The sequence below is a fragment of the Danio aesculapii genome, chromosome 15 (genome assembly GCF_903798145.1).
Source record: "Danio aesculapii chromosome 15, fDanAes4.1, whole genome shotgun sequence".
NCBI lineage: Eukaryota > Metazoa > Chordata > Actinopteri > Cypriniformes > Danionidae > Danio > Danio aesculapii.
Genome location: NC_079449.1, coordinates 39504739 through 39526778, shown reverse-complemented (window position 1 = coordinate 39526778; position 22040 = coordinate 39504739). Strand labels below are relative to the sequence as shown.

Sequence of the window (22040 nt, the reverse complement as noted above, 5' to 3'; positions counted from 1 at the left end):
TTGTTTTTTCTGTGGCCATTCAAAACAAGAGTTCTTAAGGGGCCTAATAATATCATATTGACTTATAATATAATATAAAACTATAAATAAAATTAAAAGAAAAAAACTTTTTCCTGAAGAAAACAATATTATAGGAAATACTTAATAAAAAAAATCACCTGGAACAAATTTGAAAATATACAAAGATTTCATCAATTTTGCCTTTCAACTATATCAACATTAAATCAACAAGTATGATTAATAATATATTTATTTACATATTTATACTTGTCACAATTAATGTTACACATTATTCTCCGCCAGCTGTATGATGATTAAATCACCAACCCTAAAAACAAGCACATTAATAACATTAATAACAGTAATAGCGACGCTTCACTTGCCAAATGCCACAAATAAATACCAAACTGTATAAAAACTGCAGCCGCTTGTTTTGCTCTTGATCTGCTGCTCCACGCTCGCTGCGGGCTATAATATATGTGCATGTATCCTTTTAAGGGCCATAGGTCTGACGGTCGGACATAAAAGGTTTAATCACCCCATTATCCATAAAGACCGTCATTCCCCGGCAGAGCCTGCACAACTACACACTCCTGCGTGCGCGCACACACTCACACAACACGTGCATAAAGACAGATAAAATATCACTTTTTTTGAGTCAAAGCCATTTTACTTTCGCTCTTGTCCCTCATCGTCCCTCCATTACTCGCCCTCCCCGTCTCTCTTTCCTCCCTCTTTCACTCTCTCGCCCCGTGTGAAGGTCACGCAATTGATTTTCCTCTGTCTATTCATTTTTCAGTCCTGGTTTTGAGACGTGGGAAGCAGACAAAAGCCAGGGAGCACAGCCTCCCCTCCCCCACCCCTCGAACCCGCCGTCACGCACTGACCTGAGCCCAGTCCAGCCCGCAGTCACAGTCCCGTGCCGGAACGGGTCAAACAGCAGCATTCACTGAAAAATCTATGCCACTTTGGTGAAGAAAAGTTGACTAAATTATGAGATGTAAACTCTAAAAAAATTTTTACATTTTAGGCTTAATATTCTGAGAATAGTGTCTATATTTGTAATATTTTAACTCTAAATTTTAAACTCAATATTTAAACTATAGAAAGAATTTAAAATATAAATTCAGAGAAGACAAAATTGGGAGATGTTAATCCAAAAACTACAAGACAAAAAAAGTCTAAATTATTAATGCAAATGTACAGAGTTCCAAGATGTACATTTATAATTTCAGGATGAAAATCTGTAAACTTAGAAGTTTGATAATAATAAATAAATATAAAATATACACTGCATATATGGACAAACTAGAAATTCTGAGGGGGAAAAACAGAGCTGCTCAAAAAACCTCAGATTTGTGAGATGTGAACTCAGAATTCCAAGAAAAAGTAGACAAGACAAAATTGGGGGATGTAAACCCAAAAACGCAAATGTATAAAATTCCAAGATGTACATTAATAATTTCAAGATTAAAATCTGTAAATTCAGTAAATAAATAAATATACACTGTGTATATAAAATGGAAAACTAAGATTTTTTTTGGGGGGGGGGGGGGTGATGGGCGGTTGGGGGGTAGATGAACTGGGGGGCACAAAACAACACCTCAGATTTGTGAGATATGAACTCAGAATTCCAAGAAAAAGTAAGAGTTGCCAGATGTAAAATCAAAATTCTGAATAAAAATAAATGAAATTGTCAGTAGTAGACCAAGATTTAAGGCGCAAAATTTTGAGAATAATTTCTTTGTTTGTGATATTGAAAAAATATATTAAACTTGAAATTTAGATTCCAAAAATAAAGTCAAAAATACTGGATGTAAACCCAAAAATTACAAGACAAAAAGTCTGAATCGTGAATGCAAATGTACAGAGTTCCAAGATGTATATTTATGATTTCAGGATGAAACTGTGTATATAATGGCAAACTAAAAATTTTAAGGGGAAAACTGCGCAGCACAAAAACAAACACCTCAGATTTGTGAATGTAAATTCAGAATTCCAAGAAAAAGTAAGAACTACCAGATCTAAACTTAAAGTTATGAAGAAAATTCTGAGAATAATGTCTGAGAATAATGATTTGTGATATTTTAACTCTAAATTTTAAACTCTATATTTTAAATTATTTTGAAATGTCAAGTCAGAGAAGTCAAAATTGGGGGATGTAAATCCAAAAACTGCAAGACAAAAAAGGTCTGAATTGTGAATGCAAATGTTTAGAGTTCCAATAGGTACATTAATAATTTCAGGATGAAAAGCTGTAAATTCATTCATTAATTTTCTTTTCGGCTTAGTCCCTTTATTAATCCGGGGTCGCCACAGCGGAATGAACCGCCAACTTATCCAGCATATGTTTTACGCAGCAGATGCCCTCCAGCCACAACCCATCTTTGGGAAACACCCATACACACTCACTCAGACTCATACACTACGGACAATTTAGCCTACCCAATTCAACTGTCCCGCATGTCTTTGTACTGTGGTGGAAACCGGAGCACCCGGAGGAAACCCACGCGAACGCAGGGAGAGCATTCAAACTCCACACAGAAACGCCAACTGACCCAGCCGAGGCTTGAACCAGCGACCTTTTTGCTGTGAGGCGATATTACTACATACTGCGCCACAGGGTCGCCTCTGTAAATTCAGCAAATAAATAAATAAATAAATAAATAAATAAATAAATAAATAAATAAATAAATAAATAAATAAATAAATACTGTATTAACCTTTTTCTTTCTATAAGGGCAGGCACAGCCATTGTAATCTTTTTGGTTCGAGACTTACGATCTCATTAACTTCCACTGATTTTTAAACATTAAAAGCAACTCGATACGTTGGCTGATGTTGCAAACTGGTCGTATCTTCAAGAGACTGAATCAGATGATCTAAAACAATTGCAAAAGCTAGCACACCTCCGCATTACAGAATAAGGCCAATACATAATGGCAAACTAAAAGTTCTGAGGGGAGAAAACTGAGCTGCACAAAAACTAAAAAAAATTTAGAGATGTGAACTCCAATCCAACAAATTCCAAGAAAAAAGTAAAAACTTTACCAAAAAAATAAAAAAAATTACCAGATGTAAACTCAAAATTCTGAATAAAATCAATGTTGGAATTGTCAGTAGTAAACTTCAAAATTCTCAAAAGGGCTCAAAATTCTGAGAATAATGTCTTGATGTGTGATATTTACACTCTGTAAAATATCAATTTAGAATTCAGAAAAGTTAAAATTGGGAGATGTAAGGCCAAAAACTACAAGAAAAAAAGTCTGAATTATGAATGTAAATGTATGAAATAAGATGAACACAGAACTGCAAAAATTACATTTATAATGTCAGGATGAAAATCTGTAATATTAAATGTAAAATAAAAAATGGCAAACTAAAAATTCTAAGGGGGGGGGGGGGACTGAATTGCAAAAAAATTGTGAGATGTAAACTCAGAATTCCAAGAACAAGTATAAATTGCAAGATGTAAACTTGAAACTCTGAGAAAAAATTTATGTGGAGTTATCAGATGTAAATTCAAAATTCTGAATAAAAGATAAACTAAATTGGGAAATGTAAGCTAATTATTCACTGAAAAATAAGTCATGAAAATGAATCTCTAAAAAAAATCCAAGGATTTCTAAATAAAAATCCTTAAACCTGATTTACTCAGAAGTCTGTTAAAAGCAAAAATAAACTTTTCAGGTCAGTAAATGTGATGAGTAAAATAATTAGTGAGAGACAAACACCTCTCACTAATTTATTTATAGCAGCGACAAAAAGAAACACCTCTACTATTGTGAAAGACTCTTACCATTCTTTACATGGTTCCTTTAAGTTACTTCCGTCTACATGGTATAATGTCCCTTTAGCAAAAAAAGGCTAAGTACAAGAAGACAGCTAAAATTACAAACTCAGAATTCTAAGAAATTAAAAAACTGAATTGCACATCATAAAATCAGAACCTAGCGAGATATGAACTTTATAAAGTGTTATAAAGAACAAAGGCAGAGGTTTTTGTTAATCATACTTTCAGCTTTACTTCAATAAACAAAAGTTTTTAGTAAGCTAATAACAACACTGCACTGTACATCAGAATTTCTTCTTGTGGTTATATAAGTGTGGGTTTTCAAAAATGACCTTTACACCAAAGATATGTTGACTGTAGAGCAAGTGTTTCTAACATCATTAATTCTTCTAAAACAGAGCTTTAGTTCCTAAGAGGGTTAATGCATGTTAAAACTATAGCAATCTGTTATAGATTTTCTCAAGTGTGAAGATCAGTATGTGAGACTCTCATCTGTACTGTATAGCTTTCTTTTTTTTTATACAACCGCCTACATTCATCAACTCACAGGTGCCATGTGTCCACACACACACACACACACGCACACACATGCGCACACACACACACACACACACACACACACACACACACACACACACACACACACACACACACACACACACATCACTTCTTCAGGTATGTTTATCTGCTACACAAACACAAATACACACATCTAATTGTAGCTGAGTTGTTTCCCCTCAGTAATAATAGCAATTAGACAACCCTTGTAATTACGCTCTCCTCATTATATAGTTAATTTCTCTAATTACAGATCACACAGATAATTTCTCCTAGCCTTTGTGTGCTTTTTCTTTTCTGTCCTGTTATACTATGCTCTTGGTTGTGAGTGGGAGTGTGAGAAACATCAGCTATGTTCCAAAATCTGCTGAGCCGCCTACCTAGACAGCATTTCAAGACAGCATCATAGATTCCCTTGTCATGTCTCCGATAATTTAATCTAAACAGACGCATAATTCATTCAACACTAAAAACAGGCAAACTTGCCACATTTTTAATTGTTAGGTTATCAGATTTTAGAATATAGGTCTGCTAGATTAGCAACATGCTAATGTTAAACTTTAGAGAACAGTTAGCTTAGAAATATGATCAAATTCTTGAGAACAGAGTGTTGCACTGTTAGTTTAATAATAAGTTAACTTCTAACCCTCACCCTAGCTATTATACTGTTAGCTTAGCAACATACTAATGTCAAACTCTAGAGAACAGTTAGCTTCGCAATATGAAAAAAATCTAGAGTAGTAACTTCAAATTATTAACTTCTGCTACTATACTGTGAGCAACATGCTAACTTCAAACTAGTTTTGGCCATTTCCAGGCTGGTTTCCAGCCATTTTCAGCCTGGTCTTAGCTGGTCAGGCTGAGAGATGACCAACTAAGACCAGCTAAAACCAGCTTGACAGCCTGGTTTAAGCTGTATAGCTGATTTTAGCTGGCCATCTCCCAGCCTGACCAGCTAAGACCAAGCTGGAAATGGCTAAAACCCTTCTAAAACCAGACTGGTTGACCAGCTAAAACCAACTAACCAGCTTAGGCTGGTTTAAACAGTTTTTTTCAGTACGAGATATAGCATTATTAACATAACATGCTAACATCAAATTTAAGTATAAGGTAGAAAAGCTTAGTAGAATTTGACATAAAAATTTAAAACAAAGCATTGTTAGCTTAACATGTTAATGTCAAACTATACTGTATAGATTATAAATTAGCTTGCCAATACATTAACATCACAAAAAGTACATCACTGTAATTTGATAGCTTCGCAATATGCTAACATCAATCTCTAAAAAACAACCTTGTTATCCAATGCTAATGTCCAACTCTAAAGTATAGCAATGTTAGCTTAAAGTTAACACTTAAATAACATCTATGTTAATATGGGCAGTGCTTTGGCTCAGTGGTTAGCACTGTCACCTCATAGCAAGAAGGTTGCTGGTTTGAGTCCCGGCTGGGCCAATTAGCATTCCTGTGTGGAGTTTGCATATTCTTCCTGTGTTCGTGTGGGTTTCCTCCAGGTGCTCCGGTTTTCTCCACAGTCCAAAGACGTGCTATAGGTGAACTGGGTAAGCTAAATTATCAGTAGTGTGTGTGTGTGTGTGAATGTGAGTGTATGGGTTTTTCCCAGTACTGGGTTGCGGTTGAAAGGGCATGTGCTGTGTAAAACATGTGCTGGATAAGTTGGCAGTTCATTCCGCTGTGACGACCCCTGATGAATAAAGGAACTAAGCTGAAGGAAAACTAATGAATGAATGAATGAACGTTGTTATTCTTTTAAGTGAACAATTATCTATGCAAATTAATCAATCAATTTATAAAAATTTTTGGTAATCTTCAATCATTGTCTGACCATTTGCTTTTGCGTTTGGAGTGGCGAACATTCTTTGTTGACGTCAGTTTCAGTTTCTTCAGCCACAATATTCTCACCGTTAGTTTGCTATGAGTGAATGATGCGAAAGAAAACGCTGCCCCCTACTCAATATTCTGCTTCAGTTAAAAGTACACACTGAAATAAAAGTCTCTTACATTTCACTTAGACTTTTATATGCTTTCAGTGTATAGACAATCTATATAGATGCAGACACCAAAATGCGATTCATCATAGTAAATCATACATATTTATATATGAACAAAGTGCAAGTAATTTAGACAGAAGTTGGTGCTGCCACATATAAACAGCTCCACTGACTGAAATCCCAGCAGACAGCAAAGCACAAGGCACCTCACCAGGCTTTCAAACACACACTCACACACGCACACACAAAAAAGAAAAGAGACAAAAACAGCGAGCAGGAAAAGAGACATTCGCCCAGGTATTTGAACAGGACTGAATGGCTTTGATGCGGCAGGTATAATGAGGCTTGCAGGCTTCCTACAAAAGGACCATCTCTCAGAAACACACTTCCTCGGTCTGGCCACTTGTTAACAAGCTTGAGCGAGATCTCAGGCTCTTTTGTTCGTCCCCCTTCGCTTCCACACAGACAGCGGCTAATTGGCTGTTAGATCTATTGTTCACTTCACAATTGAGATGAACCTATCAGAGGACGTAATGAATGACGGAGCGTTTTTTTGAGAAGCCAAATGACCCTGCTCTCGAATTAAACTCAAATGGCAGAGCCCACCCTCCTACTGAAAAGAAACATATGAAAGGAATATGTATCCTGATGAGGGTTTTTACAGTGTATTTTGCTCCTGTATACAGTCTGTATGCTGCAACTAGTGAACTAGCAAATGCATTATTTCAGATGAGCCGTGTTTAACTCCGCATGACTGCGAGTGATTACTCCTGTGGCGCAATCTCAATTACTTTTCTGTCTCTATGTGTGTGTGTACGTGTGTGTAAGCATTCACTCTCTCTTCTCTGGCAATTTTCGATGTGAGAGTATCCCAAGCGACGCACACGAGCGACCTATAAGACAATAATAGCCTATTCCATTTAAATTCATAATTTAAATTAATAACGCATTTGTATTCATCGACAGGACGCCACTGTCGTGTTAGAATTGAGTTTCGCCGCGGTTCACTCAAAGCCATCTCCTCTGTTAATGGCACCTCAAATACAAATCAACGTCAGGATTGGTGCTGTGGATGAGAACCTTGGATAAATCTGCTTTGGATGAATCTGTTTTTAAAATGTTGACAATTAGGCTTGTGTGTTATGGAAGTGAAAATGTTTTTAGGAAGTAATACTGAAAAAAATGACTACAAATATTTCTCTTTAATTAATGTGAAACACAGCTTTTTAATTTTTGAATGATTTTCATAACTACAAACTAGGCATGGGCCGGTATAAGATTCAGACGATATGATAACCTTGGATAAAAAGATCCAGATTTCGCGGTATGACGGTATTGTGATCACTGCTCTAAAATAATTTTTTAAATGTCTGGGTGAAAAACAAAAACTTTTTTTGAGAAACATGTATAATGTTTTGGAGCAGTAAACATGTCAGGCTAAATAATTCAAATAAATCATTGACTTCTGCTCTAGTTTTAAAAACACAGATTACTTTTAATTTAAAATGGCATCTTTGGATATGTTTTCTGCTGGAATTACTGTTGTCCTAAAAAACAAACAAACCCAAAAAAACATAAACAATAAATCTTACCTTAGTAACGGTATAGTAGAAATATTTTTGGCGGTTTTAAAAACTTGACTTTTCCAAACCGCGATATACCTTGAAAACGGTTATCGTCCCATGCCTACTACAAACTAATATCTGCTCAAAATCATGTTTTAGCTACATGTATTTGTTATGTTTTTATTGCTGTTATATTTTGTTAATTATTCAGAATTCTTTATTTAATTTATTTTATTTATTTATTTTCATTTAATATTTTATGTCTAGATTTTCTTTTAAATCCAAAATGTTCCAAAATTTCGTTGCAGGATTCAACCAACAAAAATAAAATAATTACACAATAAAAATAAATGGTTTAAAAAAAAAAGGAAAATAAATTCAAACTGTATATTTGATTAAAAATATATATATAATGATCACAAAATTTTAATAAAAATGTATTTTTGTCTGTTTTCTTAATATTCCTTAATGTCAGATAATGTCAGGATATTTTCGGTGCCTTTCTAGAATTCTAACGTCAGACAATTCTTGCTATCAAAAAATGCTGGTTTACACAACATTCCTTCAAGTTGTTCCAACATAAAATTATTAAGTTAGCTTTTTTTATGCTCAAATTTACGTGGATTGAGCATAAAACAGTCAAGTTATCTCCAAAAAAAACATTTCTATTGAACGTATCGAATGTTTATACAGTTGTGCCAAATTTCAGTAACAGATTTGTCAAACATTATAATCAAACATTAGTTAAACTAGTGAGAAAATAAAACAGAAAGTATAATAATATGATTTGACCTTTTTAGTGTGGCAATGAATATTTTCTGAAGCATAAGGACTTTTTAAAATGCTTCCAAACCTACTTTGTACCCTATTTGTGAAAATTGTAGAATATGATTTCATATTAAATAAAAATGTGAATGTTATTATTATTTTCTTCAATTTTGTCAAGTTTCTGCAGATCAAACAGAAGGTAGTTCAGCACATAACCCCAGTCATGCACGTTAAGTATTCAATGTTTTGTTGATACTGGAACAACATTGCGTTTAAAAAAACTATTAAAAAATATGCTAAATTTCACTTATTATAATCCATAATAATAACTCATATAGTAGTCCCACGACATACTTTCACATCTGAAACTCGAATACCCTGTCGGAAAAGTCTAGAGGCTGAGAATGAGCTTTTTACAGTGTCTGGTACAATGTTAATGTTGTTTTCGTGTGTTTACATTGATGAATATGGCCACATTGTGGCAGTACAGTTATGAGCTTTTTGCCACATTATATTGTTATGATAACATGATAGCATTGCCTTCAGTGATTTCCTGAAGATAAATACCACCAAATAACACAACTGGAATAACTACAGCAGTCCCCATTGTATATCTCATATGAAGTAAGAGATTGTGACGACATATGATGACGTGTGCAGGTGTTGTAGTGCTGTCCAATTTCTTAGAGGTAAAATTTGAAGCCCTTCTCCTTTACACTTTGTTTCAAGGGCCAAGGGGATGGAGTAGGAGTAAAAAATAGATTTGGGATTGGACCTTAGTAAAATTGACTTCTGTCTGTATAAGTCTCACCCTTGCTGCAGTTGTTCTCTCCTTCCATTAGGGGGCTCCAGGGCGGGTCTCCCTGGCTAGCAAAGTGCCTCATGTGCAGGTAGCTGATGGTAAGGCGGATGATGGAGGCCTTGTCCAGCTGGCTGGTTATTGCCCCAGGGAGGGGGAGCATCTTGGCCAGCTCGAAGAACTCAAAGTTCTCCTTACCCCGCCGAGAACGAGCTGCATTGCGGGACTTCTCCTTTCTCAAGTTCTGCAAGCTGGGGAAAAAATCAGACAAGGGAGGCTATTTAATTAATGATCATTAATTAAAGGAAGAGAGATTAGACAATGATAATGTACAGGTGGGTCAAGGAGAGTTAGTGCTGTTTAATAAGGAGTTACTGTTTGTTATAAAAACAATGCAGTTTGGTTGCGGACGTAAACCCAGAGATGAGCAGCAATCTCATATCTCAATTCAAAGCAGATTCATTATCTCCAGTATTCCCCCAAAAAACAGTTGACCACAAATGTATTTAATGCTATGCAATAATAGGGATTATGTTAAATCACATGTTGACATATTCCATGGATGAGTCTGTGCTTTATTTTCATTTTTTATGCATACATCAGTTCATTGCGCTCTCATGAAAATGCTTCCTGAATTGACATTAAAGAGAAAAAATGATGAATAAATTAATACATTTTTTAGTGTGCACAAAAGTATTCTCGTAGCATCATAACATTACAATTAAACTACTTAAGACACACTTAAGATGTGTTTTGAGGATATTTTTGGTACCCAGACTTCCCAAGTCTCCCGGAAGGTGAACTTACACTTTAATACTCTCATGTCGTTCTCTCTGCACTTTACCTTTGTTTGCTCAGTAAACTGTATATTTAGAGACATGCAGATAACTGATAAGGCTTTGTTTCTGAAGTAAAGGCAGGTCCTACTGCACTTTTCACCTCATTGACTTCCATGCATATGTATATGATAGAGCCAGACTGGAAACGCAATCTCATGTGAAAAGTTTCCCATTTCGATGCATTCGAAAGTTCAAGTTTGGTGAACTCTGACCTGCGAATTCGCACAGCGGAAGATCGAAATGTTATTTATCTGAAGAGAAATTTAAAACAGAAGGCATAGCAGTGTTGCACCATCTTGTTTTATCCTGCACCTTTTAAAACCCTTACAAACAAATTTTGCTCCAGTCTAGTGTGGCCATGGTTTAACTGTGGTACAAACTTTAAAGTCTCCACCCTTTTGAGGCCAGAACACACCAAACTGATGGTCGGTCTTTATTGGTCCATCGCTCAGTATTGGCTAGTTGGTTTGGTGTGTTCTGCACATTGCCTTTTGTTGAGTTAACATTAGAGCTCATTGGCCTAATTCAACATGTAGAATTGGTGTCGGACATCGGCTGAAGAGAGCACTCTGACTGGTTAGTGAAGTGACGTAGTAAGTAAACAATTCAAGCCAAGAAGGGACACAAGGAAGCTGGCTGTAATTTTTTCACATTTCTCAAATTTTGTACACGATATAGATTATTAGATTATCAGACATATTTGCAGCAGCAAATCCCTCTGTGGTGAGTGACAATTACTGTGGTAATGGTACTGAGTACTGCTTTGTTTGTGCTTCTAGTTTCCCATTGTGAACAAGAAAATAGATACAGCACTCCACGTGTGCAGAAAGACATGTCCTCCCACACAGGTGTAGAACAGGCTTTTTTGTTTCAGTCATCTTTCGTCCGTTTGGTGTGTTCATGTGCAGATTTTGATCCAGACGTAAGCCAATGAAAGGTGACAACACAGTTGGATTTTGTTGGTGCTAGTTGTTCGGCGTTAGCTTGATGTGTATTGGCCTGTAAAGACTCACCCCTGAAAAAGGGGCGGGGAACAGTAGTTCATTTGTATATAAAGAGACACATAAAACATTGTGTTTTTGTTTACACCCAAAAGGGGTGGGATTGCAGCATGAAAATGTAAATGATCAGTTGTGTATTTTGAGCTGAAACTGAACAGACACAATTTAGAGATACCTCAGACTATTATAGTCTTACATTATATTACAATGTAGGAATATAGGCTCTTTTCATGAGACTGTTATGAGGCATTTAACGATTATCAACGTCTTAAATCCTTTAAAGTTTTTAATAATTATATAAATAAAACATATGTACATTTATATGTATTTACATATATAATATATCATCTTTGCATCAAATTCCAAAAAAAGAGCTAGTGCGAGGTGATTGTAATGCAGAGTGTATGGGCAAAACAGTAACGTTGACGTTGTTTTTACTTCTAGATTTTTTTAATCAGTCACATTCTCTTTTTCCCTTTTTCTGAAAGTCTTGATAACACCATCGTCAAGTTGTTCTTTTACTATTTTAACAAAATAGGATTGTAAAAAAATATTTGTTCTACACTCCCATTCACTAAGTTTTTAAGTTTATCCAACTATGATGACATCTGCTACTAAGAAACCTGTAAATGTGACATAAAAAGGTCCATTACACAGCTAACATCATACCAAGGGCATAATTGGACCGCCTTTAAACAATGACATGGAGTTCAGCTGTTAATTGGATGCAGCAAGATCTGAATGTGAGCTTGAGTCAAAATAAAGAAAAGGACTAAACCGTAAATCCAGAAGTCGTGGGTACATTGCAAAAGAGACGTTTAGAAATGCTCTATAAACTTGAGATGACATTTGAAATTGTCATTTTGATAAAGTATAGGAGTACAAGTTAATCATTTTCTATTGTACCATATTGTATAGAAAGCTTATCTGAATTTAAGTTTTCTTTGCTGTGTTTTGCCCTCACTAGAGAGACAAGGTATTCGTCTGGATCTTTTCCGACTCCATCAGCGGTTTTCCAAGCGTCTGTGATGTCTGACCTCTGATCAGCTTCAGCGTGGCCAGTGGGGGGGCTGATGGTACATCAGAAGGCTTGCACCAGAATCCAGCCCAAATCCAATGGCTGCGTTTGGTTCCCAGGCTCCCTCCTGGGTGGTGAGTCCCGGTCCTGATTGAGGGATCAATGGAGGGAGGGCTGGTGGCGAAGGCCGGTCCAGGTAGCAGTCGCTGTGATTGGATATCGACTCGCTCTCAATGGGGCCTGAGTGGAGGAATTATGTTGTCACGGGCGCTCCACAATTTGTGACTGCGCTGGAAGACGGAGCCGAACGCTCCTCTCTCTCTTTCTCGCTCTCTTTCTGTGTCGGTGACATTGATTCTCATTCATCCTGCAGATGCACAGGAGGGAGGGATGGCACACAGAAAATGTGTGTGTGTGTGTTTGTGAGAAGAGGGGGACCCATAGAATGAAAGGGAACTGCCAAAAAGCACGCACAAAAGAGTCAGTTCCTCAAATTGAAAAGGGACTAATTTATTTGTTTAGACAGAACTGTGTTGCGCTTTAAGGGACGGAGTGTGTAAATCAGCAAAGCTATGTGCTTCAGTGGTTTAACGATAGTTTATGACCTTTATATGGGTGTGTTTGTGTTAGTCTGTTTTATGGTGAACTAGAAGGCAGTTGTGAGTTAATAGTAATAACCTAAATCTAATAATCATAAGTTGTAGCCAATGGGGTTGCGTGGGATTATAAATTTATGAAGTTTAACATCAACTACACTTTATTTACATTTTTGAAAATATATTGTTGACACGTTTAAGGCATTTTAACAGTAGTCCACAATTGTTTGAAATCTAGGGGTTGATTTTTGAAGGTTTTCACTTCTGACCCAGTCAGATTCTCCAATCCCAAGATTTAGAGTTATTGTAACATTTGAGGACTCATCTGGGATTTGAAACTGGAACTTCTTGCACCCCAAGGCAAGAATTCAAACCCCTAAAATTCAAAATCAATATTATCTTTAAAAAACAAAAATGTTTCAGGTTCACATCCTGACGAGCCCCCAATTTAATTATACAATTACCTTAAATCTAGGGGTTGTAGAAAATTGTAAAAGATTTCTATAATAAAAACCTCAAAAAATATAACAACTTATTCTAACAACTAGGGGCTTTACTGGAATTTTAAACATAAGACACAGATCCTGGGACGTAACATACTTATAAATATAAACTTGAGTAAATGTAAAAAAAAAGTACACTTTTAACTTGTATTTAAGTATTTAAAAAGTAAACCTAGCCTCGCAAAAAACACACAGGTTTAAGGCATTTTAACAGTAGAGCACAAAAAATATCTGATATAAACTATAATAATTATCTAACAGTTAATATATATATATATATATATATATATATATATATATATATATATATATATATATATATATATATATATATATATATATATATATATATATATATAATAATATATAAACTTAAAATCTTTGTTAAAAGTCAAAATATAACACTAACGAAGAAAATTTCTTCATTTACTTGCATTACTCCATTTATTGCCTGTGAACCAGACAGGTTCTTACAATGAACTAATGCAGTAAAACTAAAATTGGTTTTCCATATTTACAGTATATTTAAGATATTTTACAGAAAATTTATCTAATTTATATTTAATAAAATTTGATTAAAATACCTAAAAATACTCAACTTAAAAAAATACTTAAATAAAATAACTTATAAAATACTTTAATGAAAATAAATAAAATGCTCAGTAAAACCTAATAAAAAATGTAACTAAGCTCTAAATTGTAAAGCTGTAACAAAAATTAAAATGAAAACAGGAAAAGTGAAACTAAATATTCAAACAAATAATAAAAACTACAACAGTTTGTCTATTATAACAATAACACTAAAAACAATAAATAAAACACTGCCTTCAGTATGTGGATATGTTGTAGAATAACTAGCACATTCAGTTTAAATCTGAGGTCTAAATATTTTACAATTAAAGGTTTAATCAACAGACCAAAGTATCTGGGAACCCCTGGTCTGCATCTCTATAATGTACATGTGACAGTATATCAGCGTTTTGCTCCTGTGAGATCCTCAGTGCGTAAACAGCACTGTACCAAGTAAAAAAAAGTCTCCAAGAACATCTCATGGTTGTACTGAGACGACCCTGGAGGCTTCAATCAATACAGCGCCATTGATTCTGCTTAGTTTTATATCCTCCACAGCGGAGCAGACATTAATAATTCTACTAAAACTTACTTAATCTGCTGCTAATGGATCCAAACCATAGGCTTACACAGAGCCGTGACAAAAACCGAAGCTTGCAGGAAAAATTGAGTTGTTATCTGAGTGCAGGGGCATAAAAAGTCTTCAAAGACTCAAGTAAAAGTACAGATATTGAGGAAAATTTTAAATAATTGTACTTGTTACAATTACTTTAAATCCAGGGGTTGATTTTTGGAGGTTTTAACTTCTGACACAGTTAGAAATATTGTTACAATTTTCTTCAATCCCTAGATTTATGATAGGTGTAACATTTGGGGGCTCGTCCGAGATTTGAAACTGGGACTTCTTGCACCCCAAGCAAAAATTCAAACCCCTAAATAAAATAAATCAAATTTTCTTAAAAAAATATATATATGTTCCAGGTTCACACCATGAACAAGCCCCCAGTTTATAAAGTAACTTTAAATGTACATAATTTTACTTCTTACAATTACTTTAAATCTGGGGGTTGGTTTTTGGAGGTTTTTACTTCTGACCCAGTCACAAATATTGTTACAATTTTATCCAATCCCTAGATTCAGAGTAACTGTAACATTTGGGGGCTCGTCCGGGATTTGAAACTGGGACTTCTTGCACCCCAAGCAAGAGTTCCAACCCCTAAAATAATTCAAACTCAATTTTGTCTTTAAAAAAATAAGAATGTCCCAGGTTCACATCCCGGATGAGCCCCCAGTTTAACAAGCAACTTTATATGTATGTAATTGTTCTTGTTACAATTACTATAAATCTGGGGGTTGATTTTTGGAGGTTTTTACTCCTGACCCTGTCGTAAATATTGTTATAATTTTCTGCAATCCCTAGATTTTGAGGAAATGTAACATTTGGGAAAACTGGGACTTCTTGCACTCCAAGCATCCTGGATGAGCCCCCAGTTAATAAAGTGACTTTAATTGTAGAGTAGAAATTGTAAAAAAAAATTAAAATAAATAAAAAAACAGATCATGAGAAATAAAATACTTACACTTGAGTAAATGTAAATAAAATAAAATAAAATAAAAAGTACACTTTTTTGTATTAAATTGTATTTAAGTATTAAAAAGTAAACCTAGCCTCTGAAAAATAAATAGAAATTATTGTTTCATTATACTTAATCATACTTGAAAATCTGGAAAAAAAATGACAACGTTAACTGTACTTTTTACTCTCTTTTTTTTATTAAATAAATAGTAGTTACCATTTGTTTCATTTAAATAAAATAAGTAAAACGTACAGTTTCTTCTTCAAAAATATACTAAAGAACAATTATGTCATCAGACTGAATTGTAACAAATCGCCAAGTAAAACAAAGCAAAATTACTCAAGTATGTTGCACTCTGATCTGCGTGTTTAAGTAGAATTTCCATCAAGGTGTGTGTGCTGTTTTTTTATTTACCAGGGTAAGGTGGGTGGTTTGGCGAGGAGCCCCTGAAGAAAGTCCCACTCGACGGACACACACTTGCCCTCGCTGACGAACGGCATGGCCGCCATCACGACCCCGATGGGCCGCCACCTCTAACTCAGGCAGTTATTGGCCGAGGCTATGTCAGTCCGAGACCCGCAACAGAAGAGCTGAAACACATCACATATAAAAGATAAATTAATGTGAATACTATCTACAATGATGTAAATGTGTCATTTCTTTTGACACGTTACTATTCAGTTGCTAATTAGGATGGCTGCTGTGTGGTCACATGTATTCAAAAAAATCTAATAAAATTTAAAAAAAGATAAATTCTTACTTAAAATTTTATTCACAGAGAACAGAAAATGAATTTTTCCATTGTAAAATGAGCATTAGAATAGGTCATTTAGTTCAACACAACTCAATGCTTTTTATAGAGTTTCACAAGTTGCTTTTAATATGCTTTAATCCATTTTATAGTTTAAATTAAATTGTAACCTGTAAATTATAACATAACATAGAAGCAAAATATTGCCAGTTACTTTCAGCAATATAAAATAGCTTCAAATGAATTAAAAGCAGAAATACTTAAGTAATTGATTTTAAATTAGCGAATTATTATTAACTTACTGAATCATTCATTGACCTATTCATTAAGAAGGTCATTAAAATCTACATTTTTTAATAAATGTACATTTATTTTTTGCAAATTAGCTGAATGAATGATTTAATAACTCACTGAAGACAATCAACTTATTATATTTCTGAATGAATCAGTTTTTAAATGATTCAGTGACTTAATCAAAGACTCCCTGCTTTTCCATTTGAATCATTTGGCTTTTTTTTTTTAAATGAATGATTCAACAATTCACTTACAGAGTCAATTTGTTCTGTTTTTCAGCGACATGGATGAATCTGTTGGATGACTTAATGACTTAGAGAGCCAATTCATTCTCAAATGCATCATTCTCAGTATTTTGAATAAATCAGGTGAATAACTTATAAAGACAGTCAGCATATTTTAAAAAATCTATTTAATGATTCAGAGTTATATATAATGACCACCTGCTTGTTTTGTTTGTGATTAAATAAAGGTTGTGAATTAATTTGTTGACTAAATATTACTGAAAAAATATCACTGATTTAGTGGTTTACTTTTATCTTGTTTTGCTTCTGAATAAATCAGTGCTTTTGAATTAATCAATTGAATGATTAATTTAATGCCTCAGGCATAAGGTTAGCCAGGTTGCTAATTCTTAAATAAACCATCTTTTTTAAATGCTTCAATTGAATGAATTAATCAGTGATCTACTCATTAAACCAGAAAAAAATAACAATGCAACCAAAAACAAATGTCCCACTACTGTATATAAATACAGTTAACAACAATATAATTGTTCAGATTCAGAATGAAAATTTGAACAGGAATTTGCATGACTATGAAGAAAAAGAAGAAAAAAAACAGCAAACACGCTGAATGAAATTGCAGCTATTTGCAGTACAGGTTGCATTTAATGAATAATCATATAAATAAATCAATGCTGTTTATTTTCCTGTAAACCAAATGAGATCATCAGTTTTGATTATGAATAGGTTTTGAATGATTCAATTATATAATCAAAGACTGCCAATGTCTTCCTTTCTAAATAAATTTTTAATGAATCAGTTGAATGAATGATTCAATGTTTCACTAACAAGATCAACGTGTTGTTTTCTGAATAAATCAGCATTTTGAATGAATCTGTTAAACGATTTACTGACTCACTCAGACTTAATATGATTCATATGAATTAAAAGTTTAATAAATTAGCTAAATTATTAACCAAATATATGAATGGTTCAATAACTCATTGAAGACATCAACTTGTTTTATTTCTGAATGAACAATTCAGTGACTTTATCACAGACTCTCGACTCATTCTCGTTCATTCTTGAATCAGTTGTTCATCTGTCATATTTTATGAATGATTCAATAATACAGAGTTTGTTTGTTTTTAAACAACGAATCAGCGTTTTGAATTAAACTGTAGAAGGACTTAATGACTCCCACATATGCAGGATTTTTAATAACTTATAAATCACACATAAAGACATATAAAACAATCAAGTAGCAGTGAACCCATGCTTTTATGATTGGATATATGTTGTTTTCTTATTAATATTCTAAAATACTGAGAAGAACTTTCTCTCTTTAAATCCCAATGGGTCATGCAGCAAATAACACAAATACGCACACACACAGACTCCAAATCCACGAGTTGTCTGGGTAGTTTGGCTACAGTTTGTTCATCCTGGACTCATCTCTATGACATTTAAAGGGCCAGCTTGCCCTCCAGCAGCGTGATGCTGTACCCACAGGCAGGAGATGCCCGCTGGCCAGCTCTGGGTAAATCACAACACAGTCAGACTGGCTTCATGCCACAGTCCTACACTACCCCTTTGACCTGACCTGGCACACACACACATACACACACTAACACAACATCAGCGGATTCATCATTTGGGTTGAGGCCACCTCTGACACTACAAAAACGTGCATTTCAGGTGAGCCAAAGACTACACTAAAATCATCATCAACAGCTTAACAATGGTCTCTACAGCTCAAAGCACATCACTTCTTCAGTCCATTGGAAAGAAAAGTCACATATGAGACCTCTTTATAATGTGTTTTATGCTAATGGGATAATGGAGGTCTGAAAACTTTTGAAAGAAAATATCAAATTGGCATTTTCATCTGAATGTAAATACAAATTACAAATGTAATCCATCAAATGGAGACATTTGCTGATCACTAAGTTCTAAAATATAAAATAATAATAACAGATATGGATTCTCTACTGTAAAAATATACATTTGGTGTTCAGTTAAAGCAATTGGTACTCAGAAATTGCTTGTACGCCTAAAGACATTTGGTGTAGAAACATTTTCACAAGGAAATGGCTAATAAATATCATGGATAATTACAAAAAACATGCAAATTTGAAGTAAAAAATAATCATTTTAAAGAGCCCCTATTATGGGTTTTTAAAAATGACCTTTCATGCAGTGTGTAACACAGCTCTAAGTGAATGAAAACATCCAGCTAAGGTTTAAATCTAAAAGTGCACCTCGTTTAAAACTATTGATTCTTAGCAAAAAAGTTTACTCAGAGTCGAATCGAAGAATCGAGTTGGGTTCGGATGTTTCGTTTGATCGCATCGACGTCGATACGGTACATCACCATTTATGTACATCCAGTTCCGGTAAAATGTGCACGCGCCTTTCCCTTCACTCACTAGCGGAGGCGTGGGGGATCGCGGGACTGATCATGATGCAAAGAAGACGATCACTGACAGATGGAGCCACAGTATAGCCAACCTAGAGCTGTGTTTGTTCCTGTCATTTTTTTCAGATTTTTGATACAATAACCTAAGCTACAGCGCAGGATTCGCCGGCCGTTTGCTATTGAAGGAGCAGCAGAGACTATGGGACTTTGTCAGACTTTGACAGGGACTTTGTCAGTAACTTTTACAGTTCAAATGGACCAGTTTCTTCTTCCTCCGGATCATAACATGCAAGTGTAATTTAAATTTGTACCTCGTTTTGTGTAGTTTGCAAGATATGTGTTTAATTGTGTGTCATAAGTAGGGCCAGACGGAATCTGCGGACGTTTTATGCTATTTCTGTGGAGAATTTTGCTAAAAATCCGTGGATTTCTGCTGAATTATTTTAGGAGTATCATAACTAAAACCTATGTGAAATAAAAAAAAAAAAAAAACACCTTTTTAACTTTAATGTTTAAAATGCAAATCCAATTAAATTCACTTTATTTGGTAAATAAGGCAAGTCTCTCATAAAATATCTCTACTAAAAGACAGAAGATATGACTGTACAAACTGCATTGTACATAAATCAGATGAACAATTTTATATTAGCCAATAGTATTACTGAAATTAATTTAAAAACTGAATAAATATAGATTTACACACATTTACTCAAGTAAATAAACAGAATTAATGATGGGCTAAAAATCTACGGAATTCTGCGGAAAATCTGCGGAATTCTGCACACGCAGAGTCTGTGTGGGCCTAGTTATAAATTGTAATCACCCCGCATGGCTTGTAATCCCATATTTATTATAGATCAGTGCTTGTACTGTATCTCTCAGGTTAAATCTGTATGGGGTTGTTCACATATCGTGTCCAAAAAAAACACGTTAAAAACCTTTACTGATTTAAATGCGTTTCTGAACTGGCGATCCTCTGCTGTTTGCCTTTGCTATGGCCACCATCAACTGTTCCTCACATTCAATTTTCAAAATAGTTCAACTTTTGCCACTGTGTGCATTAATACTGAATGTGTGTCGCTGTTAATACTTGCGGTTAGGTTTAAGAGTACAGTAATATGCTGGTGTTTAACTGCATTGCTTTATTGCATTCTTGCATTGGGCTCTCGCATATTTTGTGCTACTTCATACTGAAGCTATGGTGGGCGTTTCTCTCTGTCTTGTGCTGAACGCAGTCCACCAATCGCAACAGACTGGGTCATCAGACCAATCAGTGCACATTAGCTTCGCTCTAAGGAGGGGTTTGGGAACAAATGAAACGCTGAATAATTCATATGAAAGTCGCTGGGATAATTGGGTAAAAATAAATGCAGATTATCAGACAATGAAAGTGATTTTGACCTTGCATGCATATTAAACTGTTGTTGGAGACCCCTAAAACCAAAATATGACCTTTCCTAATGCAAAATAGTGGCTCTTTAAGTTAAACCAACCTACCTACTAAATTTCATGATTAATTTAGTGCTCAATTCTGAAATTAGCTTGAATGTTTTGAGAGAAAATGTATTTCTATACCCTATTTTTAGTGTCAACATGTCTTCAAATGTGCTCAGATTTGCATATTACCACAGTCAAACATATCTTATCCTCACCTAGTGAAACTGTTCTGACCGGTAATTAAGAAATTCTTTTATAATTCTTAAAGAAAAGTTTAATTTACCATGTCTCTAAAAGTTTGTAGTTGAAATCCAGTCCTTTCAACAGAAATCCATTCACTTATGAGTTTTGCTGGAGGCCCAAAAAAGCTCCCCATTCAGATTTTACTCAGGTTCATGTTGGCACACAAACTGGCATGGGTACCAAAAGAACGCTGTTTGGCTCAAAGAGACTTTTGCGTGAGCTGTGCTTCATACGTCACTAAATTCAACAAAATTGTACTAATCTGTCCTTCAGACCAACATCTGAGACAAACTTGACACCTAAATGAAGATTACCCAGCAGGAACATTTATTTTTTTCTTATTCTTTTCCTTATAAATTTTTTGGTGCACGATCGAAAAACTAGTGTAATGGCGGTACACCATCTTTACCAGACTCGGGCAAACTCCACCTTTGCTTTAACACTGCCCCGAAGCCCCAGCCGGCCCTCTTTGGACCAAAGTATTTGGCCACGAGGAAGCCTCGCTTTGGCCTGATCAGGCCCCGGAAGTGACTGTGGAAACACGACTGGCCCTAGCTCGCCCTGGCATGGTCGCTTTAGGCGCAACAGTGGAAACATGGCTACTAAAACACATTAAAAAACACTTTTAAAAAAGCAAGGATCAATTTTTTATGTTTTTTTACGCCAATATTAGATGTCAATTTGATGTTGTTTTAACATCAGTTTAGTTTACATGCATTGTAGGCATACAAAGTCCAGTGTCAATTTGAAAATGATGCTTATATTATAATACTTTTTGTGTCGTTATTTTAGTGGTCAAAGGGGCATAAGTGTGTGGATGTAAAATAGACATCATGGTTTTGATATTAAACTGGTTAGCATTTTTTTTGAGTCTTTTAACATCAGTTTAGTTTGCATGCATTGTAGGCATACAAAGACCAGTGTCAATTTGGAAATAAAGCTTATATTATAATACTTTTTGTGTCGTTATTTTGGTGGTCAATGGGGCATAAGTGTGTGGATGTAAAATAGACATCATGGTTTTGAGTATCAAATGGATTAGCATTTTATTAAAATCTTTTTGATATAAAGGT

General features: G+C 34.8%; 1 protein-coding gene across 1 annotated transcript in view; it reads right to left on the bottom strand.

Annotated features, from left to right (window-relative positions):
• npas1 (neuronal PAS domain protein 1) overlaps positions 1-22040 on the bottom strand; it is a 97876-nt gene that overhangs the window by 60950 nt on the left and 14886 nt on the right. Inside the window, exons 2-3 of the mRNA XM_056474103.1 lie at positions 16014-16189; positions 9508-9746 (exon numbers count right to left, since the gene is read on the bottom strand). Coding sequence (XP_056330078.1) covers positions 9508-9746; positions 16014-16108 — 334 coding nt within the window. The 5' untranslated portion in view covers positions 16109-16189. The remainder of the gene's footprint in view (positions 1-9507; positions 9747-16013; positions 16190-22040) is intronic.